Here is a 22,950-nt window from a genome sequence, read left to right on the forward strand (position 1 = left end):
AAGCACGCAACCATTCAAACATATCCTTTGACAAATTCTATGTTGAGTTTCATGATTGTCATTTTGGATACACAAGTGCTCTTCCTTGCAAAAACTAACCCATGTAGGTAGATGAACTCAAACTCCAAGTGGTGCTCCCAACTCTTGATGAGCTACATCAACCTTGAGCAACCCACACAAGTTCAACTACATGATCATGATCAACACCACCACCCAAGGTATGTTATTCCATCTTAGAGAAGCTTTACTCCAAGTCATGAATCAAAGCAACTCGACAAGATGTGAATACATCAAAAAGCTTAAACATGGTAACCCCATTTTGAGCTTAAACGATGAGTATGACCTATGATCAAGTGATCTCACTTGACTCCTAAGTCAATATACTCTAACATAAGTGCCTTTGTCGCTGACCAATTATAGATGAAGTTCTCTTGTGTTCTTTTCTGTGCTCTTGCATTTGTCTCATGCATATTTGTTTCCCTGTTCAAAAAAACTTCATCTAGACTCCTTTTTAGTTTCTTCTCTTTTATTTTCTGTTCTGCATTCCTTGCATCCAATTCATTGCAAATCTTTCAGTTAATTCCTTGCAAATCCTTGTGAGATCTTACTTGTCTAGTGAGCTGAGGTGACAAGTGTTTTCTCTGCGATGAACTCAGTCTCACCGGTCTGATGCTTTTGGTCCAACCGAATCCTCTCGGTACAACCGAACCATACAACTCGGTGTCACCGATTTCACTACAAGAAAGTCATGTTGCCACTTGTTTCTGCATTCTTTTTGATCCAGATCCACTCAATGAATCTTGTCCTCGACCAGCATCCCATTCAACTTGCTGCTTTGTTCTGTGACTCAAGGACCAAACCCATCATGACAGAAATCCAGAAGAACCCTTCTTGGAAATTGATGTCAAAAGGGGAGAGAGAGATCACATCAAAGCTTAATCATATCTATAGGGGGAGAGAATACTCAAGGGAAGAAAGAGTAATCATCAAGGACCCCAGATGCTTGGTGTTCAATAGGAGAGAAGTCACATGTCTTCAAGAGGGGAAAGACATGTTCATATTTGCTCGTTTGCATTAGCTCTGTTAATTTCCTTTGAGCTCTGATTTTGCTCTGAGTTTCTGTTCCCTATCTTCTCCCAGTATCCCATGCTAAGATTCAGGGGGGCAAGACATCTAAGGGAAGGAAATCCTTGAATTTATTGCACATCTTTACCTTTGGTGACATGTCTATATCCAATGTGGTACTTAGTACTCACTCTACATGTCATCCCAGTCTTGGTACTCTTGTGGTTTCTTTTGTTTGCTCTGGGCAGTAGGTGTATCTGTGTTATCTAACCTTGTTTACGCAGGTTCATCCCATCCTAAGCCAACTCAAGACCACAAGGTAAGTATATGCATCACAGTCATGTGTATGAGAAATTCTTGCTGATGTACATACTGTTTGCAAGAAGGACTCATGAGCATGAAGGTACATTTCTCATATTCACATCATTTGCTCTGATGCATATAGCCAAGATACATGTAACACATTGCTTACTCTATCATGTTTATCCATTCACATGCTCCTATATTCCATATTCACATGATTGCATACATGTAGGGGGAGCCTATGCATGTTACATGTCTTTCCAAAGCTTTACTTACTATTCTCTATATCTTTATCTAAAGCTTTGATGTATGTTGTCATCAATTACCAAAAAGGGGAGATTGAAAGCACAAGTGCTCCCTAGGTGGTTTTGGTAATTAATGTCAACATATCTCTTGTTGGACTAACACTTTTACCTAGTATGTTTCAGATAAGTTCAACAATGAAGTGGCATGGACTAGAGGATGTGGAACCCCTTCAAGATGCTAAGGACAAAGGATTGGCTCAATATCCAAGCTCAAGACTCTACATTTTCTATTTTAGTAATCCAAGATCACATTGAGTCTATAGGAAAAGTCAATACTATCAAGGAGGGATGAGGTGTTGCTTAATGAGGCTCTTGCTCAAAATGCTTAGTAATATGCTCCAAAACCCTCAACTACTTTCTCACATCACATATGACCTAAACCAAAAGTCAAACTCGGCCCCACCGATTCTTTCTATCCGGCGCCACCGAGTTCAGATGTCATAGCCACTGCCACAAACCCTAGGCAAATAGGTTTCACCGATAGGGATCTCGGTCTCACCGAGATAGGATTGCAATCCCTCTGTATGAATCTATTACCAAAATCGGTCTCACCGAGTTTGCATAATCGGTCCTACCGAGATTGCAATGTAAACTCTCTATTTCCTTTTCGTAACATTTCGGTCTCACCCAAATGAGCGAATCGGTCCAACCGAGTTTACCTGACCAACTCTCTGGTTAGCTTGTTACCAAAATCGGTCTTACTGAGTTTGTGTAATCGGTCTCACCGAGATTACGTCATGCCCTAACCCTAATCATATCGGTCCTACCGAGTTGCATGTCGGTCCCACCGAAAATCCTAACGGTCACTAGATTTGCTGAATCGGTCCGACCGAGTTTATCAATTCGGTCCTACCGAGATTGGCAAGTTGTGTGTAACTGTTAGATTTTGTGTGGAGGCTTTATATACCCCTCCACCTCCTCTTCATTCGTGAAGAGAGCCATCAGAACGAACCTACACTTCCAACTTACCTTTTCTGAGAGAGAACCACGTACACTTGTGTTTAGGCCAAGATATTCCATTCTTACCATATGAATCTTGATATCTAGCCTTCCCCAAGTTGCTTTCCACTCAAATCTTCTTTCCACCAAATCCATATCCTGTGAGAGAGAGTTGAGTGTTGGGGAGACTATCATTTGAAGCACAAGAGCAAGGAGTTCATCATCAACACACCATTTGTTACTTCTTGGAGAGTGGTGTCTCCTAGATTGGCTAGGTGTCACTTGGGAGCCTCCGACAAGATTGTGGAGTTGAACCAAGGAGTTTGTAAGGGCAAGGAGATTGCCTACTTCGTGAAGATCTACCCTAGTGAGGCAAGTCCTTCGTGGGCGACGGCCATGGTGGGATAGACAAGGTTGCTTCTTCGTGGACCCTTCGTGGGTGGAGCCCTCCGTGGACTCGCGCAGCCGTTATCCTTCCTGAGTTGAAGTCTCCATCAACGTGGATGTACGATAGCACCACCTATCGGAACCACGTCTCGAAAATCTCCGTGTCTCCAAATTGTGTTTGCACACTCCAATCCCGTCCTTTTACATTCTTGCAAGTTGCATGCTTTACTTTCCGATGCTCATATACTCTTTGCATGCTTGCTTGATATGTATTGTGTTTGTTAAACTTGTGCCAAAACTCCACTTCAACTTAAAGAAATTAAAAACTGCAACTTTTGGTACTTAGTGTCTAATCACCCCCCCTCTAGACACCTCTTCTCAATCCTTTCACCAGCCTAGGGGCCTAGCATCCTAGCCCACTTCGGCACTTCTCCTAGACCTAGGAGCTAGCCGCCAAGAGATCCTAGAGCCAACCAGAAGCTAGCCGCTAGGAGCCAAACGTCCTTGTTTATATTTATGCCTGAATTTTTGATGGGGTCATGGGATTCTTGTGTGTTGTTTATTACCTTATCCTTGTTTAATTTATTCTATTATGAATTTTCTATGGGATCATGGGATTATTTTGTGTTGTTTACTACCTTAACGAGCACTCGTGAACACTCGCGAGCATAACGAGCCCATACCGAACCGAGCTGAACTGAGGCTTTTGCTCGTTAATAATAATGAGCTTAATGATAATGAGCTTAACGATAATGAGCTTAATGATAACGAGCTGAACGAGCCGAGAAACTCGTTAATCCAGCTCTCTAGCTACTAGCTATGGCCCCGTAGATATGAGGTAAACTACTCACACTTCATCGAAAGGGCAATAGGGTTGATGTAGATGCCCTCCGTGGTCGAATCCCCCTCCGGCAGATCGCCGGAAAAGGCCCCAAGATGGGATCTCACGGGAACAGAAGGTTGCGGTGGCCGAAAAGCATTTTCATGGCTCCCTTTGAGGTTTTTGGAATATATGTGAATTTATAGGACGAAGAGGTAGGTCAGTGGACTCCCGAGGGGGCCACAAGGCAGGGCCCCCCCCTAGGGCACGCCCTCTACCCTTGTTGTTGCCTCGTAGGTCTTCTGACTTGGACTCCAAGTCCTACAGGTGTCTTCTGGTCCAAGAAAAATCATCACAAAGTTTTATTTCGTTTGGACTCCATTTGATATTCATTTTTCGCGAAACTCAAAAACAAGAAGAAAAAACAGAAACTGGCACTGGGCTCTAGGTTAATAAGTTAGTCTCAAAAATAATATAAAATAGCATATTAATGCATATAAAACATTCAAAATAGATAATATAATAGCATGGAACAATAAAAAATTATAGATACATTGGAGACGTATCAGTAACCTCACCACCGCACCGAAGAGCTTATCAGATAGCAGGCATTGCATGCAGCCAAACAGCAGGCCTTGTGTTTGTGCGTACACAAGCATGCAACCAAACACCGTGCGCTAAGCTCGCCCCTAATGCATGAGAACTAAATGTGGACAACCAAAAAAGTTGCAGATGTTGGTTTAGAGGTTGCATTTGCTCACCCAACCTCATATGAGTCAGGCTTGAGCCAGCCAGGCCCGACCACTATGGCTACCAAACACGCCCTTTGTGTCTACCCTTTGCACTTCACGCTCGTGGGCGCCACTCTCTTCTTGAAGATGTCGTCAAGGTGCCCCTCTCCGTGTCAGGGTTCTGGGTGAAGACCCTTGTCCATTTTGGACTAGGCAGCGACGAAGCTTAGTGCCATTCTCCCTTCTGAGGGTGTTGTCGTGGACCTTAGGTGTTCTAGGGCATAGAGCGACATTGTACTCAAATCTTCACGTGTTCTCTTTCGGTAGCGTAGTCGCATGCGTCCTGCGTGATCCCGTTATCCTGGGAACAATTTTGTATGTGGACTACCCCACCACCTTATATCGTTCGGCCATATACTTTGATCGGTTGTTGCTTTATATATAAAATAGGACGAACGCCTATTTCATGAATTGTTTATGAGTTGCAATATATGGCGCCAGGTAGATATCTTATGCTCCAAACTTAAGGTGACCCCATGCTACCACTTTTCGAAAAGTATATTTAGGTGTTTTGGAAAATTTCAAAAAATATCGTGAAGGTTCATAACACATGTGTCTAGGATATGTAAGAAAAATCCAAATCAAAATTTCAAATACCCACCAAGAAACAAAAAAGACAAATCCAGATGTGAATAGTGTCATTTTGGTTTTGTCTTTGACACTATTCACGTTGAAATTGTCTTTTTTTTCCCTGATGTGTACTTCGAATTTTGGTTTGAACTTTTTGCCGATCCTAGACACATGTCTTGTGAACATCCATAAACTTTTTTGTAATATAATATTTTGAAACATCTAAATTTTTTTTTTTGGAAAAGTGGAGCATGGGAGCACCTGATGATATTTCTCCCATGTGATTTCTCAAAAAAAAAAAGATATTTCTCGCATGTGGCGTGGCGCCGTCCGGTGAGAGGCAAAACCGTTTTGCTTTTGCCGTCCCACGCCGAGGCCACACCTCTCAAACTTCGATTTCTTTTCTCTGGCCCGAGCCTTCCCTCCCGAGTTCCGACCGACCGACCGACCGGCCCATGTCGACCCCGCGGCCGCAGCCCCCGGCGGCGACCCTGCGAGGCTTCCTCGACGCGCACTTCGCCTCCGCCGAGGACCTCACCGCCGCGCCGGCCCTCGCCGAGCTCCTGCGCCGCGAGTGCGCGGGGCTCGAGGCGTCCCTCCGCCGCCTCGAGGCGCAGCTCGCCTCCGGCTCCGCCTCCTGGCTCGCCCGCTCGGCCGAGGCCCGGTCGGGCCTCCGCCGCATCCGCTCCGGAGGTCCGCTCCCCTAAACTAAACCCTAGGGTTTTGCCCCTGTTCCGACTCATTCGGTTCCCTGTCGCGGATTTGGCTCGGGGTCTCAATGGGGGTTCCTTGTTCTGTTCGTAGGAGGAGACATCCCTGCCGGGGACCAAGGGGAAGCGAGCGCTCCGGGCGTGGAGCTGCCGGCGATCGTGCGGGAGATCCAGCGGATCGACACCATTCGTCTCTACGCGGGTGAGCGTTTGTTCCTCTCTTCGTGTCATGCTCTCCTAACTGTGAAGTTGCACGATCTGACTAATTGGGGATCCTACATTTCCCGAAGGGAATGTTTTAGATTTTTTTTGATATAATGAGGAATGTTTTAGATGATTAATCGTTTAGCTTTTCAGAAAACAGTAGCTGTGGGAAAAAATTAGATTGTGAGTGGTTTTACCTGTCAAATTTCGCTCTGAATCTGGTATGTTAGCCAGTTATGCTTGATTGGATCACAACTCACAAGTGGTTTTACCTGTCAAATTTCGCTCTGAATCTTGTATGTTAGCAAGTTATGCTTGATTGGATCACAACTCACAAGGGGGCATGTCAACAGTTTCTCTGTCCAAAGATAGTGCTTGCAATATGGTTTGCTCATACCTCACACTACTTTGATGACTTGATCTAACACCAAAAGGAATGCATTAATTCCCAACCAAACGTCCAACTGAGGGACTGACCATGTGAACTGAGGGGGCAATCCATGTAAAGCTCTTACTCAGTTGAGAAGTTCCTTGCCAAATAAACTAGTACCAGCATTCAGAATTTCCTGAATAAATGTCGTCTTCCACAGATCATAAAACTGGTTGTACCAGTTATAACAGTTTTAACTGCTTAAATTTGGTGTGATCAGTTTACCTTCCTGCAATGTGCATGACCACAAGTAATTTGTCCTTTTCTGCAAAAAGAGAACCTCTTTGGTGTGGTAGATGTCCCTATTGTATTATTATTTCTCCTTCCATGTCCTCCTAGTATGATGTAGGATTTTATAGTGCTTTCTATAACTTTGCTGTGCTGACATTCCAGAAGCTACTCTACAGTTGGAAGCTCTGGTTGGTAACCTAGAAGATGCAGCATATTCCATTGTTAGACAGGCCTCAAAGTTGAACCTGTCATCAGTACTTCGCCGGGCATCAAACGTAAGAACCTTTTGTCTTCCCTTTCTCCTTTCGCCGTTCTGGATGAAACTAATAATAGATTATGCTCATATAGGCCTCTCAGCAGTAATCCTTCATTAAGTGTTACTCTTTCTTTTCTGTAATGTAGGGGGTGGAACGGAAGCAAGAAAAGTTGCTCCAGGCTGTTGATGCTGTGAGAGATATTGAGCGAGAATTGGTAAGGATCAGCACAAGTAGGCCACAGTGGACAAATCTTATAGTGGCGGTTGATTCAAGAGTGGACAAGACTCTAGCCATTTTGAGGCCTCAAGCACTTACAGATTATCGAGCTCTACTTGCTGCACTAGGCTGGCCACCTTCCTTGTCTTCACCTGACATGGAGAAGGATAAGTACTCCCAAGTTCCAAATCCCCTTATCTTGATGAATGAGGCAAATAAAGAGAAGTATTCTGAAAGCTTTCTAGCACTGTGTGCTCTACAACATGTGCAAGCCAACCGTGAAGTGCGTCAATGCCAGATGCCAGCGGCAACTACTCCTAGCCTGTCAGATTCGAAGTACTTTGATAAAACTGCGTGCCTCGATAATGGACTTTGGGCAATTGATGAATTGGTCCACCCTATTGTGTCAAGGATGGAATATCATTTTTCTAAATGGTCTGAACAACCAGAGTTTATTTTTGCTCTTGTTTACAAGATAACAAAGGATTTCATGGATGGAGTGGATGATGTACTGCAGCCTTTGATTGACAAAGCAAGACTTGTGGGCTTAAGTGCCAAAGAATCTTGGGTAACTGGAATGGTAAAAATGCTTCTAGGATACCTTGAGACGCAAATTTTCCCACCCCTTGTCACCGCTTATCATCGTACTGATGACAAACTTGAAGTACATTCATCTTGGATGCATTTGAATGACCAGATGATTACTTTTGATAAAAGGATGCAGCTGCTTGCAGATTCAGGAATTCAGAAAGTTGCATTGGTTTCTGAAGGGCTCTCAAGGTCATTATCTGTCTTTTCAATATACGTTGGACATTCTGATTGGCTTCAGATATGGGCTGATATAGAGCTTAATTCTGCACAGAATAAGCTCAAATCTGAATTAGAGGATGAGGCAAGTTGGTTATGTAGTATTGATCCTCAGGATGAGCTTGGTCACCAGGAAACCACTGCTAGATTTCTTCTGTCTACGAGAGAAGATTACAAAGCTCCACCTGTTTCTGAATTTGTCGTCAAAACTGCATCAACGATGATTGAAAGAAGTCATGCTCTGCCAACTAAGGGGACGAAGATCCAGTATTGCAGATCCACTTCAGTCCAGTTCTTGAATGACTTCTTTGTTTTGTTGCATGAGGGATGTGAGGCATTGCAGTTGCCAAATACAGCTTTACAAGATGAGTCTCTGTTGAAAGCTTCCTATGCAATTAATGCAGCTAGATATTGTGAATATGTTGTTCGGGAATGGGATGAAGATACCGCCTTCATGGAGCTGGGTGCGCATGGGAATTATGTTGATGGAAACCAAGAACAAATCCACAAACACAGTGCCCAACGTCAGTGTTCTTTCTTTGCAGACGAGATTGCCTTTTTGGTTAAGCTAGGGACTGATTTTCTGGAACAGATCATGTCCTCCATCCTGATTGAGTTTGAAGACCTGTCCTGGGACTACGTCCAAAGCATTGGATCATCAAATGAACAAAACCAACCAGATGATCAGGTTCCTGATGAAGAAAACCTAGAGGTATTGCCTGGATTCGTCGCCAGCCTAGAAGTCCTGAGAGAGCGAACCACGAAGCTGAAGCTGTATCTCAACTCCAAGGATTTCCTTGACCTGTGGAGGAGCATAGCAGAAGGTCTTGACTACTTCGTGTACAGCAGCATACGGTGGGGCCAAGTGAAGTTCTCTGACCCCGCAGTCGTGCAGCTGAGAGTCGATACCAAGGCCCTCCTCCGCATCTTCAGGCCCTACTGTTCCAGACCTGAGGCCTTCTTCCCGTTTGTAACCGACTCTCTGAAGCTGCTGACCATGCGAGAGACAGACGCCCAGTACTTTCTGGAAGCGCTCAAGAAGGGGAAGGACAACGGCAAGTCTGGCCTGAGGCAGCATGGGTTGCACCATGTGGATGCTAGCCAGGCCGTGAAAGTCCTGAGAAGCAGGAAGTCTGGTGGATAATCTTGTTAGTATAACACGTTGCTGAGACCTGTAGGTGACAGACAAGAAAGAAGCTGATCTTGCCGTGCCGGTGCAGACTGTCCCGATGTCCTCCTTCCAGGAAGCATAATGGGAACCCTACCCTGATGACCGACTTGACTGACAACACAACACCACCATCTTCTTCTGCAGAAAAAGATGTACACAGACTAAAGCGTGCTGCATTTCAAGATCAACCTGTGCCCGCACCCTGCTTCCAGGAAGCTGATGATAAAGGAGGAGGCAAACAACTTTCTTACGTGCTACTCACTGGATTGACATGACGACGTCTGTGACAAATTGGAGGTAATGACAACACGACCGGGTGACAGATTTCCGCCATCTGTCGGTGTACTATCCTGCTTCCTGCTTTGACTGACCTGATCACGGTCAATCTAAGCACGTCGTCGTCGTCGTCATCGTGGCGCACCCCAAACATAGATTGAATTATTCAGACGCCTACGTCACTGATGAAGATTTCGTCAGCTTACTTACTTTCTCTGGCTATACAGCCCAAAAAAGTCAGAGCCATGTAGGACGGTTCCGTTGGCTGTTGCGTCGTGTATTCATCAGATCCGACGAAATTAGGACCATATCTAATCGGTGGATTGTTTTATGGTATTTGATTCGTTGTCCTGTCATCAAGTGGGTAGACCAGTTCAACCGCTTACGTCTGCTCCGTTTGTTGAGAATTCACGAATCGGCATATAAAACTGCATGCAGATCCATCATCGGATCGCCTCGCCGGCTTGACTTCCATTCAATTTTCGCTGTATGCGTGATGCGTCGATAGGGGGGCAAATAGAGGTCAATGTGTGTAATGGGGGTGAGCTGTGCACAGGCGGAGCCATTGACGGTATCCAAATGGCGACTGTTTGGAGCAGACGCCGTAGAACGTACGAAGTGTAACTTGAAATGTTAATTAACAGCGACATGTACAAATACTAGTGGTAGTCAATCCTAAGAGATATCACTTGAACCACAGTGATACTGTCCGCTTTTCACACATGCCCGGTTCTTAATTGCCATGGAACCAACTTCTGCAATATGCACCAGCTTCGGCAATTCCAGGTTTTTCTTCTTCCACCGCCCTCTCTGTTTCTTTAGCTTCATTGATCAGGACCGTCACGAAAATATGTACGAATTGTGAGAACATCGGAATGTTATAGGGTTTCAAAAATGTATGAATAGTAAATGTAAGACGTTTTGGCAGGAATGAAGGGAGTACATAGGAATATTATAGGGTTGCATGCGCAGAACAGAGGTTAGTGGAAACACGAGAATTTTGTAGAATCCAGTGTTTAATCTGCAAGAATACGAAAAAACACTTTAATCATAAAAGCATAGTCAAACCAAGATAAAGCATATGAAAAAGTAAGGTTAGTTTGTTGTTATCTAATTTGTGTTTGCCTTGTTCTTACTGCATTTTCCCAGAACATGCACAAGTCATGTTTGTCATTTGTATTAAGATATAAAAAGAGCATTTACAAGAGTATGTAAAATAGCCATCAAAGAAAATATAAGTTTGAGTGGATTGTGTTTTTTTTTCTTCTGAAACTCAAAGCAAAGAAAATCTCATTTTTTCTATAATCAGTTTCTTTGAACCAAATAGATAAACTGTGTCGCCAAAGAAACTTTTCCTATTTCTATGTTTTTTCTACATTTCCCCTATGAAACAAACAGGCCCTTACAATTCAGGGATGACCCACACATGAATGCACATAACTGCAAATGAATTGGATTTGTGTTAATATGCTTATGTCTTAGTTGACCGACAAATCGGTTTTGTTAAAAAAATCTAGTGAAAAGGCTAAAAAATATTCTAGTGAAGAAGGGAAAAAATAGTATAAATCTAGTGAAAAAATATAATCTCACTAATTGAGAATTAACTAATTGCCGATCCATTTTACAATTTACAAATTTATTCGTACAAATAAACTTGTAGATTCGTTATTGTATCGCCTCGGTCGTCCTCAATGCGTGATGTGTTAGGAAAATGAAGAAGAGGTCAGTGTATGGCGGTGAGCTGTACGCAGGCAAGCCATTGACGGTATCCAAATGTCAATAGTCAGACACCGTAGAACGTACGAAATATCACTTGAGCGCCATATCCAAACACTGGTAGAAAAATCACAATGTGAGATGGCCATCCTGCCCATGCTGATTCTTGTCTGTTGGGAAATTTGGCACGAAAGAAATTGCTGCACATTCAGAGGAAAAGAAGCCAATGCAGAGGATGTCATCAAGAAAATCAGGCTAAGCATAGAGCTATGGCGTTTTGGCCGGAGCAAAGTGTTTTGAGCACCCCTTTGGGGCAAGTGATGCGAGAGATTAGCCTAGGGTAGAGCCTATGGACATTCTTCCTCTCTTTCTTGAACTCTTTCATCCACCCGATCACTTGATCAACCTTGTTTCCGCTCTCCTCTGCTAAATCAATGAAATGCCAGCAGCTTGCTGGGTCTAAAAAAAAAAGAAATGGATCCTGCGAGATGTCACGTGAACCACAACAATACCGTCTACCTCACACTTGTTCGCTCTTGTCCTTCCTGGTACCAATTTGCCATGGAAGCATGAGAGACAACAACTTCTTATCATTCCAGGTTTCTTTTTTCTTTTTGGTTTCTTTGTTGTGGGGGGTTTCGAAAATGTATGAATCGTAAAACCACACGAATATTGTAGGGCTCCGTGTGCAGAATAGAGATTTGTGAAAACATGAGTATTTTACAGAACCGAGTGTTTCATTAGCAGGAATATGACAAACACTTTATAATCCTAAAAAAGCATGCTCAAGACTCAAATCAACTTTAAAGCATATGCAAAAAGTAAGGTTAGGTTGTCATTGTGCAACTTATGAACTTTGCCATGGCCGTAGTGCATATAAATGCCAAATAGAAGATTGAATGGATCGTAAAATTTCTTTTTTCTGAAACTAAAACCAAAGAAAAAAAACCATCCTCTTTTGTATATGCCTTTTTTTCTGAATCAAATGGATACATTGTTCCACCAAAGCCAAATTTTCTGTTTTCTATTATTTCCTCATTTCTCTATGAATCAAAGAGGCCTTACCATCCGTGATGACGCAGACGCGGGCACACGTAGCTGAGATTTTTGCGATGGCCCGCGCATATGTCTTCTTAGTTGACTGAGAATTCAATTTTTCAAATCTGCAATTTAACTAATTGTGAGTTGGTTTTACAAGTTTAATAGGTGCTACATTTATATAAAAACATCGCATATTCCCCGCAAAACAAAACGTAATATATAATATTCTTAAAATGTGCTCACCCACGTTGTCATAATCTATCAAGTTAGTACTAGTATAAAAAAAAGTAGCTTGAGAACATGTGAAATCAACTTTGGAATTTTGACGCAAAACAAATTTCGAAGCAACCATAATATGTTGCACGTTCCTTTCTCCTTCCCCCGGACAATTTTCTCCCCATGCCACTTACCTTTCCACGCCCCAAAAGGCGAAACCCTCCCAAAACTGCTAACTTGGAGACGTGGACAGGCCTTTGACAGCAGCTAGCGGAACACAACAAAAATACGTACGTATGCCATGGTTTCTAGCGGTGGAAATTATGAAATACATCTGGTATAAAATATCCTACACGTTTTAATCAAGACAAGAGGCTGGAAATCGACGTGTAGGGCGGCTCGTGCTCGTGCTTGACTTGCTACGCCAAAGCGGAAGCCTCCGTGGAGAAGGCAGGCGGGCGTGGCCGTGGTCAGTCAACGGAGTGATCGATCCAAGCAAGAGCTGCTGCCGGTGCTGCCGCATATCACTCTCGAGAAGTCATCAGAGGCGCCAACCCAACGAGCCTGTCCGGTCGCTTCCCCCCTCCCTATATCCTTCTTCCTCTTCTTCCACCTCCGTACTGTGACTTGTTACTCCATTTGGATCAATCGGCCGGAGCTCTGCGCCACCTAGCCGGGGAGCAGAGCGGATAAGCTAAGCTTCGGCGGGCATGGGGAACTTTTGCGTGTGCATGGGCGGCTCCGCCAAGTGCGCCAGCGCCTCCACTCCCTTCCAATCAAGTAAGCCGCTCGCCGCCGTCCTCGACCTCTCTGTTTCTTGATTTCTTGTCGCGAGAGAGATCATGGATAAAGGGAGGGAATTAATCATGTGGATGCGTGGATTGTGTTTCGTTCAGAGGTGAACCCGAGGAGCAGCACCTCCAACTCAAACTCCAAGGCGTCGCGCCGGAGCAGCTCCGGCCCGGAGAAGCCGCCGCAGCCGGCGGAGGCGCCGACGGCGGCGGGGGAGGCGCAGGCGGTGCCGCCGGCGTCGCTCAAGTCGTTCACCATGGCGGACCTGCGGGCGGCCACCAAGAACTTCGGCTCCACGTCCTACCTGGGGGAGGGCGGGTTCGGGTGCGTGTACAAGGGGTGGATCGACGAGACCACGCTCGCCCCCGCCAGGCCCGGCGCCACCAACGCCATGATGGTGGCCATCAAGAAGCTCAAGAAGGAGAGCTTCCAGGGCCACCGGGAGTGGCTCACCGAGGTCACCTACCTCGGCGACCTCCACCACGACAACCTCGTCAAGCTCGTCGGCTACTGCTCCGACGCCGACAGCAACAAGCTGCTGGTGTACGAGTACATGCCCCGCGGCAGCCTGGAGAACCACCTCTTCCGGCGGGGCAGCCAGCCGCCGCTGCCGTGGTCCACGCGCGTCTCCGTCGCCGTCGACGTCGCCCGCGGGCTCGCCTTCCTCCACTCCCGTGACGTCATCTTCCGGGACCTCAAGTCCTCCAACGTGCTCCTCGGCCCCGACCACCGCGCCAAGCTCTCCGACTTCGGCCTCGCCCGGGCCGGCCCCACCGGCGGGAAGAGCCACGTCTCCACCCGCGTCGTCGGCACGCGCGGGTACGCCGCGCCGGAGTACGTCGCCACGGGCCACCTCTCGGCCAAGAGCGACGTCTACGGCTTCGGCGTGGTGCTCCTGGAGCTGATGACCGGGCGGCGCGCGCTGGACGAGGCCCGCGGGGTGGCGTCGGAGCTGCTGGTGGACTGGGCGATGCCGATGCTGCAAGGGGAGCGGCGCAAGGTGATACGGGTCATGGACACCAGGCTCGGCGGGCAGTACCCTAAGAGGCAGGCGCAGGACATGGCCGCGCTCGCGCTCCGCTGCCTGCAGAACGACCCCAAGTCCCGCCCCTCCATGGCCGACGACGTCCTACCCTCCCTCGAGCTCCTGCTGCAGCCAAGCGCCGCCAAGTCCTCCTCGACAACGACGTCATCCAGATCGCCGGCCGCGTCGGCGGCACCGGTGCACAGAGGCCACCGTCGAAACAAAGCCTAGCTAGCTAGGAGACTCGGTTCATTTAATTACTGTGTTCAATTGGTGTGTTCGTCTGTGCAGTAGAATGGAATTTGTAGATTGGAAATTGGACATCATTTTCTCTCTCGTTTCAGCCGTTTGGAATATTGGAGTATTATTATTATAGAAGTAGCTCCGGATTGCACAGAGATTGCTGACGGCGACTATCCATTGACTGGCTTGCAAGTTGCGTATTTTTATCAACGTTTACAGGTTAACTGACCTGTGAACACTTCCTAGCCCCATATACACCGTCAAAAAAATAAAATGATACACATACATGAATATAAATGTCGATGCACTAAACGAAAAGTTCATCTTGTGGTGCGCAAGAGGATCTGGACTGCCGTTCGTTTTGCCAAACGCGGGCTTCCCCATAACGACCGCTACGTCCTTTGCTCTGACGTGCTGAAGATGCTGACCACACACCTCGGGTGCTCAATCTCTAAAATCGCTCGGCGGCCGGGTCGATCTCCCTCGCCATTAACAAGCTGACTGGTATGGTTGTCTTGGTCCATCTGGAAAGAACACAGCGCAAAGTGTTTAAGAATAGGTTCAATTAGCTCGATCTTGGTATACACCAGGTAAACTGTGGTGCTATTTACTAGTACACCGTTGGGGTTAAGTGTCCCGAGTCGCTGGTCGCTAGGGTTTGTTTTGCTTATGCTTGTGGGGTGTTGCTTCTGCTTGTTGGGTTGTAGCCCTTGTACCCCTCGGACTTTGCACTTTGGTTTTCTCTTCTTCTGTTATGATCACATGCAACTCGCCTACATGATTCCACAAAAGTTCATCTTATATTTGAAAGAAGTCCCCGCATATAGAAATGAATACTAATATATTCTTTAGAAACTTAGTCAATTTTAGAAGATCTGTTCATGCATGTCATAATACATAGGGTCTGTCTAGAACTCAGTCGACGAAGTCTAAGTCGACTGATGTCAGCGTTCTGCAGATGCCCCGTTCGATTTCCTTGTCGTTCCTTCGTTTCCCTTTGGGCTTGTTTAATGTGTACAGGGCTTTCTTTTTGTTCTTTTTTTTCTTGTCTTCTTAGGTGGACTGTTTTTGTCCTTTCTTTTGTTCTTCCAAATTGCTTGTCTTGTGTTGGGCTTTTTTTTTTCTTGCTTGTACGTGGGCAGCCTTCCTATTGTTTTTTGTTCTCTTTCTTTTAGATTGGTTTATTTATTTATTTTCTTTGTTTGTATTTGGGCTGTCAAATATATGGGTGTTTGTGTCAGCTCTCCCAGTCGATTTGCACTGTAGTGTGTCTCAAACAAACATAATGCATACAAAAAGTGTAGTTGTTCTAAAAAAAAAGTATTGTGTTTGTATTTCTTTGAGCACATATTGTTGCCACAAAAAAGAAGAAAAATAAATTAAGAAAAAAATGTGTGGTCCATGTGTGCACAAAATTGAGTGGCATTATTTTTTAGATAAATATCCAAAACATCACTAAATTAGAAAAGAAACAATAACACAAATCTAAAACATAAAATAGAAATAGAAATAAAAAACAGAAACTAAAAAATAAAAAATAAAAATTGAAAATTGAAAATAAATTCACATACTGGAGTCTGGAGGGGCGCTCGCGTCGCTGAGCATCTTGTCACCGGCGACTTCCGCCGCGGAAACCTTCGATGTGCCCACCTCGGTGATGCGGCCTCCTTCCTCGCCCGTTCTCTCTCTGTCCCCGGAGCAATGCTACACAGCCGATGATTTTGCGGACGATGCATGGACGACACAGGCTAATAATCGTTGGATTGAATCACTCCATACCTAAGCAACGTCAGATCCTACCATCGTCCACCTGTCGTGCATAAAAGGTCGTCTGTGCAGCTATTCCGCTATCCCCGCTCATCTCTCAGTTCAAACAATACCGTTGAGGTGGCCTCTAGAAAGATGTTGAGGCTCGGTCCACATTCCAGAGACTTCAAACAGAAAAAAGAATAGGACACCGTCTATAGATACTCCATTCCACCACAACAAACATTTATGTGTCCCTGGATCTAGACAAAAGTAACTATTTCAGCTTTAATATGCTCTTTTTCCACAAAAACAAATTAACTTTTTGTTCTGGTTCCTTGGGAAAAAATTCAATGCAAAAAAAATGTGTATATGATTTTTAAAAAATAACAAAAAGACCATATATCTTGAAAAATGCCCACTCCCCACTGTGAGAAAATAACAAACTAGTTGTGAGATTAGTTGTGTGGCTATAGTTGGGCATGCTTCTCTTTTGTCGCCGCCCTCTCCGACAAAACAAAGGCGCTTACCAAATGCAACCAGATTAGAAGATATGCAGTTGCGTGCCTATTATGCGACATGCAACTGGCCCCTCACCTCATCCGATAAAAAAAAGGTCATGTTGCAACCAAGTTAGAAGACACGTAGTTGCGACCATATTGGAAGACATGCAGTTGCATGACTACATTTAAGCATGCAAGTGCCCCCTGCCACTTGTTATCGCCCCCTCCGACAAAACAATGGAAGCCGCTTACAGTTGGAACCAAGTTAGAAGACATGCAGTTGCGTGCCTAGCGCGGGACATGCAGCTGACCCATCTCCTCATCCGACAAAAATAAAAATAAAAAAATGTCAAGTTGCGATCATGTTGGAAGACATGCGATTGGCCCCTCTCCTTACCCGACAGAAGAAAAAGTCAAGTTGCGACCAAAGTTAGAAGACATGCAATTGCATGACTACATTTGAGCATGCAAGTGCCCTCCCCTCTCTCTTGATACCGCCCCTCTGACAAACAAAGGCCCCAATTGCAACCAAGTCAGAAGATATGCAGTTGCGTGCCTAGAGTGGGACATGCAAACTGCTCCCTCTCGTGATCCGACAAAAACTAGACGGGTTGCAACCAAGTTTGAAGACATGCAATTGCGAACATGTTGGAAGACATGCAATTGCATGACTACAATTGCCCCCCCCCCCCCACTCTCTTGCCGCCGCCACCTCCGACAAAATAAAGGCGCTTACAAAAATGCAACCAGGTTAGAAAAGACATGTAGTTATGTGCCTATTCTGCGACATGCAACTGGTCCCTCACCTTATCCGATAAACAAAAAAGATCGAGTTGCAGCCAAATTATAAGACATGCAGTTGCGACCATGCTCGAAGACATGCAGTTGTGTGCCTGGTGTGGGCCATGTAACTGGGCCTCTCTCTCTCTTTTAGAAAATAAAGGTCCCTAGTTGCGACCAAGTTAGAAGACATGCAATTGCATATCTAGTGTGGGACACACAACTGGTGTCTCTCTCCGTACAACAAGAAATGAAAGTCAAGTTGCAACCAAGTTATAAGACATGCAGTTGCGACCAAGGTAGAAGACATGCAGTTGCATGCCTAACATGGGACATGCAATTGGGCCCCATATCTCCCGACGCCTAGTATCGGACATGCAACTGCCATCCCTCTCCCGCCGTCCTCCAACAAAAACACAAGACCAATTGCAGCCAGGAGGGAGACATGCAGTTGTAGATGGGGCGACACTTGTAGCTGCAAAGCCTAGTGTCGGACATGCAACTGTACCCCTCTTGCATAACCCACGTACAAAAGAAAAAACAAAGGTCAGTTTCGATTGGGGGTGTGGGCATGGAGTTGCGTGCCTAATGACAGACATGCAACTGCCTCCCTGAACAAAACAACAGAGAGTTGCGGCAGAAGTGACACTTGCAGTTACGTGCCTAGTGGCAAACATGCAACTTCTCCCTTCCTGATAAAACATCACAAAGTTGCAGTCGCATTAAAACACATGCAATTGCACTCGGGGACGACACTTGTAGTTGCATGCCTGTTGATAGACATGCAGCTATCCCCCTCTTCCGACAAACAAACCGTTGAGTTGCGGTTGCGTCGAAGACATTCAGTTGTAGTCGGGGACGACCCTTGCAGTTGTGTGCCTATTGACAAACATGCAACTACCCCCTCTTCAGACGAAAAAAGGAAAAAAAAAGAGAAATATACGCAAAGGCCACTCCTTCACCAATTGCATGTGTAGTAAGACGTGTTTACTTGTGCATGGATTAACCAACATGCATACTGTAAAGTTTTCCTTCGAGGCTAAAGAATAACGAATAAATAAAAAACATAGTTACACGTGGATATGATGTGTGCAGTCGCATATGGATAGATGTACATGTAGCTGATAGTATGGTTACAAAATTGACGAGAATAAATGTGAACAATTAAGAATTAATAAAAGCCAAAAAGAAAAAATGAAAAAAGCACACGAACATATTTCAAGGAAGGAAGTATGAGAGAAAAAGAGAACAAGAAAAGAATGAGAAGAATGAAAATAACTAATAATTTTAAAAGAACAAACAAAAACAAACAAAATCAAAAGGAAAACTAACCTGCAAATCCAAAATGAATTGGCTCAATCCATTTTGAAAAATATATTACACAATGTTGTGACCGGGAAAAAGAAAATGCAACACAAATTTGCACGAATCTTGGCACATAGATTAAATGGTTTGTCCCATTACCAAATATTATATGAGCAAACCTTGACCCACATCGTGGAGGAAAATAAAAATGTTTATTTATTAAGACATGCTAAAAGATATAGGGGAAGATAGGACAGACACGTTGATCTACTAAAAAAACAAGACAACACATTTTACACTTTGCATGGTCTATTTTCATCCACAACCCAACAGACAAAAAAAAGAAGAAACAGGCCGGCCGGCCGCATCATCGTAGCAGGTCGATTAAACGTGATAAGCAACTAGCATAAAAAATTCAACTGAGGGATCGACTGAGACTTTGTAAGAAATCAGTTGACTGAGTTTTAGTCGTTCTGTAATACATATTAATGGGATTTTAAAGGTTTACGCTTACCCCCACCCACCCACTGGCGTATCTTGACGGTGTGCCATGGGAGACCCAGAATTTTGAGAAATATTTTTCCCCATGTAATAACTATCTGATTTTCAAGGTCCATTCAAGGCAATTAAAATATATGTTGTTTCTTTGAAGTGTGTACATCCTCGATTTTATTTCTGGGTCCGTCACTGCACCCACCCACACATAAAAAAAACAACAAAGCAAAATAGAAGACACGAAAAAAAGAACAAAAAAGAAGGTAACCACCATGTTACCTGGCCAACCCACCAGCGGAAACGTTTCAGGCGGCACGTGGCCAACGTTCTCTCTCAAGAAAAAAATATTTTTACAAAAGAAAAAGGAAAAGGATATTATAATTCTTGAAAAAGGCCGATGCCTCCCGTAGGCAAAGGAAAACCATTGAAATCAACCAACTGATCAATGACGTGCATCAGCCGCCTTCCAATCCAACCACGTGTCCTTGAGGGACTATGCAGGTCCTTCCTTGCGTGCCTCCATCCTAACCCTAAACCCTAAAATTTTCGACGCAGTAAACAACCTGCTAGTCGGATGCTCAATCTCTAACATCATATGGAGCAAACCACTCGGCTGGGCCGGTCTCCCTCGCCATTAACGCACCTCTCTCGGAAGTGTAGTCCTTGGCTAGAATTGGCATCCTAGTCGTCAAGAAAAACAAGTTGAACGGTATGGTCGTCCTCAGAGGCGGATTTAGGCCTCAGGCAGCCCGGGCGGCTGCCTGGGGCGTGACGGCGACTTACTTCGTTGACTGTAGCTACAGTACAGCACTGTAGCTACAGTGCTCCGAAGGATGCCTGGGTCGGCCTGGGGCTCGACTTTTTCCTAGGTCCGCCACTGGTCGTCCTAGTCGCTTGGTCCATTTGGAAAGAACACAATGTTAGAGTATTTTGATTCCAAGGCTTCTTCCCTGCTTCACCGGTTCGGGTTCTGTTGTCGCTCAGAAGCATTCCAGATTTGTGTGCGTTCGTGATGGTCCAGATGCAGCGACGTCTCCTTCTTTGGGATGCTGGTCCTTTAACGCCGGCTTGATGACTTCCCGTGCTGCGACTTACCGTCAAGCAGTTCATACATGCTTGGTTTGGCTCCAATTGCGGAGAGAGACGGTACTGGCGGTGCGCCATCAACTCATCCTAGAGGTGGTGTTCGTGTTGTTTCCCTTAATCCTTGTTGTTCTTTCCTTCTTGTCAGGGGTACTATTGTAATGCTGGATTATTAATTGTGAGCTTCCAACTCTTTCTGCAAAAAAAAAACCCCAAAAAAGTATATAGGGGGAAAGAGGGCAAACCCTATTTGACGCCTTATGCGCTAGTTATAGACGTTTTCCCCAACACGCGCACACCCCCTCTCCGAGCTGGGCTGGACCATTAACCTTTTTTCTGTTTTGAACCAAAAAAAAGGTGCACATGCAGGTTTCAAACTTGTGATCTCTATGTTCAGACTTCAGAGAGAAGCAAGCTAACCACCAGGACATCAAATCACCCATGCATAGAAACTTCCCTTTTTCTATTTATATTTTCACCAGTTCCCGGAAGCCCCGGTTTTGCAAAGCTTCTAGCTGGGGTTACTTTTCTTTTTTCATTGCGGTTTTTTTCCTGGACCATTTTATGTGGTTTTTTCTTTTCTTTAATCTTTTTCCTTGTTCATTACTTATTTTTTCTAAGCGCACAAATTAGTTTAAATTTGATGACATTTTTTAAAATCAATGAACCTTTTTTTTCAAATTCAATGAACTTTCTTTCCAAATGGATGAACTTTTCTTCAATTTTTGTGAACTTTTTAATCAAATTCGATAAAATTTTAAAAATCATTGATTTTTTCTGAAATTTGTAAAAAAATGAAATCATGATTTGTTTTCAGTTTTTATGATATGTTCAATTATTTTTATCGTGTTTTCCAAATTTAACGGTTGACCGGTCAACTGGTCAACCGCGATCAGTCTAGATGCGATTGAGCGATTTTCTACATGGGCCGGCCCATGATCATGCGCGTGTGAGCGCCAGTATCGGCAACGGCGCTTACAACGCTGGCATTTCCTAAACGGCGCCCTCTGCGCCCGTTACTGTTGTATGTGCAATCGGGCGCACACCCACGTTTCGCACCTGGGCCGGCCCGCCTTACTCTTTTCTTCCCTTTTTTGTAAAATGTTTCAAAAATAGTGCAAAGAGGAGATTCGAACCCCCTCTCCGAGCTGGGCTGGACCATTAACCTTTTTTCTGTTTTGAACCAAAAAAAAGGTGCACATGCAGGTTTCAAACTTGTGATCTCTATGTTCAGACTTCAGAGAGAAGCAAGCTAACCACCAGGACATCAAATCACCCATGCATAGAAACTTCCCTTTTTCTATTTATATTTTCACCAGTTCCCGGAAGCCCCGGTTTTGCAAAGCTTCTAGCTGGGGTTACTTTTCTTTTTTCATTGCGGTTTTTTTCCTGGACCATTTTATGTGGTTTTTTCTTTTCTTTAATCTTTTTCCTTGTTCATTACTTATTTTTTCTAAGCGCACAAATTAGTTTAAATTTGATGACATTTTTTAAAATCAATGAACCTTTTTTTTCAAATTCAATGAACTTTCTTTCCAAATGGATGAACTTTTCTTCAATTTTTGTGAACTTTTTAATCAAATTCGATAAAATTTTAAAAATCATTGATTTTTTCTGAAATTTGTAAAAAAATGAAATCATGATTTGTTTTCAGTTTTTATGATATGTTCAATTATTTTTATCGTGTTTTCCAAATTTAACGGTTGACCGGTCAACTGGTCAACCGCGATCAGTCTAGATGCGATTGAGCGATTTTCTACATGGGCCGGCCCATGATCATGCGCGTGTGAGCGCCAGTATCGGCAACGGCGCTTACAACGCTGGCATTTCCTAAACGGCGCCCTCTGCGCTCGTTACTGTTGTATGTGCAATCGGGCGCACACCCACGTTTCGCACCTGGGCCGGCCCGCCTTACTCTTTTCTTCCCTTTTTTGTAAAATGTTTCAAAAATAGTGCAAAGAGGAGATTCGAACCCCCTCTCCGAGCTGGGCTGGACCATTAACCTTTTTTCTGTTTTGAACCAAAAAAAAGGTGCACATGCAGGTTTCAAACTTGTGATCTCTATGTTCAGACTTCAGAGAGAAGCAAGCTAACCACCAGGACATCAAATCACCCATGCATAGAAACTTCCCTTTTTCTATTTATATTTTCACCAGTTCCCGGAAGCCCCGGTTTTGCAAAGCTTCTAGCTGGGGTTACTTTTCTTTTTTCATTGCGGTTTTTTTCCTGGACCATTTTATGTGGTTTTTTCTTTTCTTTAATCTTTTTCCTTGTTCATTACTTATTTTTTCTAAGCGCACAAATTAGTTTAAATTTGATGACATTTTTTAAAATCAATGAACCTTCTTTTTCAAATTCAATGAACTTTCTTTCCAAATGGATGAACTTTTCTTCAATTTTTGTGAACTTTTTAATCAAATTCGATAAAATTTTAAAAATCATTGATTTTTTCTGAAATTTGTAAAAAAATGAAATCATGATTTGTTTTCAGTTTTTATGATATGTTCAATTATTTTTATCGTGT

The 22,950-nt window shown here is 44.3% G+C and overlaps 2 protein-coding genes across 2 annotated transcripts; both read left to right on the forward strand.

The window, feature by feature from the left end:
• Positions 1-5,561: 5,561 nt before the first annotated feature.
• LOC125535585 (RINT-1 / TIP-1 family) lies at positions 5,562-9,842 on the forward strand. The gene is made up of 4 exons (XM_048698654.2): positions 5,562-5,873; positions 5,985-6,092; positions 6,918-7,030; positions 7,158-9,842. The coding sequence occupies exons 1-4, from the start codon at positions 5,636-5,638 to the stop codon at positions 9,177-9,179; spliced, it is 2,481 nt and encodes an 826-aa protein (XP_048554611.2). The 5' UTR covers positions 5,562-5,635; the 3' UTR covers positions 9,180-9,842.
• Positions 9,843-12,766: 2,924 nt separating this feature from the next.
• LOC125535586 (putative serine/threonine-protein kinase PBL18) lies at positions 12,767-14,669 on the forward strand. The gene is made up of 2 exons (XM_048698655.2): positions 12,767-13,235; positions 13,352-14,669. Exons 1-2 carry the CDS (start codon positions 13,166-13,168, stop codon positions 14,500-14,502), a joined length of 1,221 nt encoding a protein of 406 aa, XP_048554612.1. The 5' UTR covers positions 12,767-13,165; the 3' UTR covers positions 14,503-14,669.
• Positions 14,670-22,950: the final 8,281 nt, after the last annotated feature.

The sequence above is a fragment of the Triticum urartu genome, chromosome 2A, assembly GCF_056163025.1.
Source record: "Triticum urartu cultivar PI428250 chromosome 2A, HENAU_Tu73, whole genome shotgun sequence".
Lineage (NCBI taxonomy): Eukaryota > Viridiplantae > Streptophyta > Magnoliopsida > Poales > Poaceae > Triticum > Triticum urartu.

Excerpts from the sequence above, each read along its gene's own strand:
- LOC125535585 (XM_048698654.2), top strand. The coding sequence starts at position 5,636 with ATGTCGACCCCGCGGCCGCAGCCCCCGGCGGCGACCCTGCGAGGCTTC. Across the intron at positions 5,874-5,984 it reads CCGCCGCATCCGCTCCGGAG|GAGGAGACATCCCTGCCGGG; the intron begins GTCCGCTCCCCT and ends TTCTGTTCGTAG. Across the intron at positions 6,093-6,917 it reads CACCATTCGTCTCTACGCGG|AAGCTACTCTACAGTTGGAA; the intron begins GTGAGCGTTTGT and ends CTGACATTCCAG.
- LOC125535586 (XM_048698655.2), top strand. The coding sequence starts at position 13,166 with ATGGGGAACTTTTGCGTGTGCATGGGCGGCTCCGCCAAGTGCGCCAGC. Across the intron at positions 13,236-13,351 it reads CTCCACTCCCTTCCAATCAA|AGGTGAACCCGAGGAGCAGC; the intron begins GTAAGCCGCTCG and ends TGTTTCGTTCAG.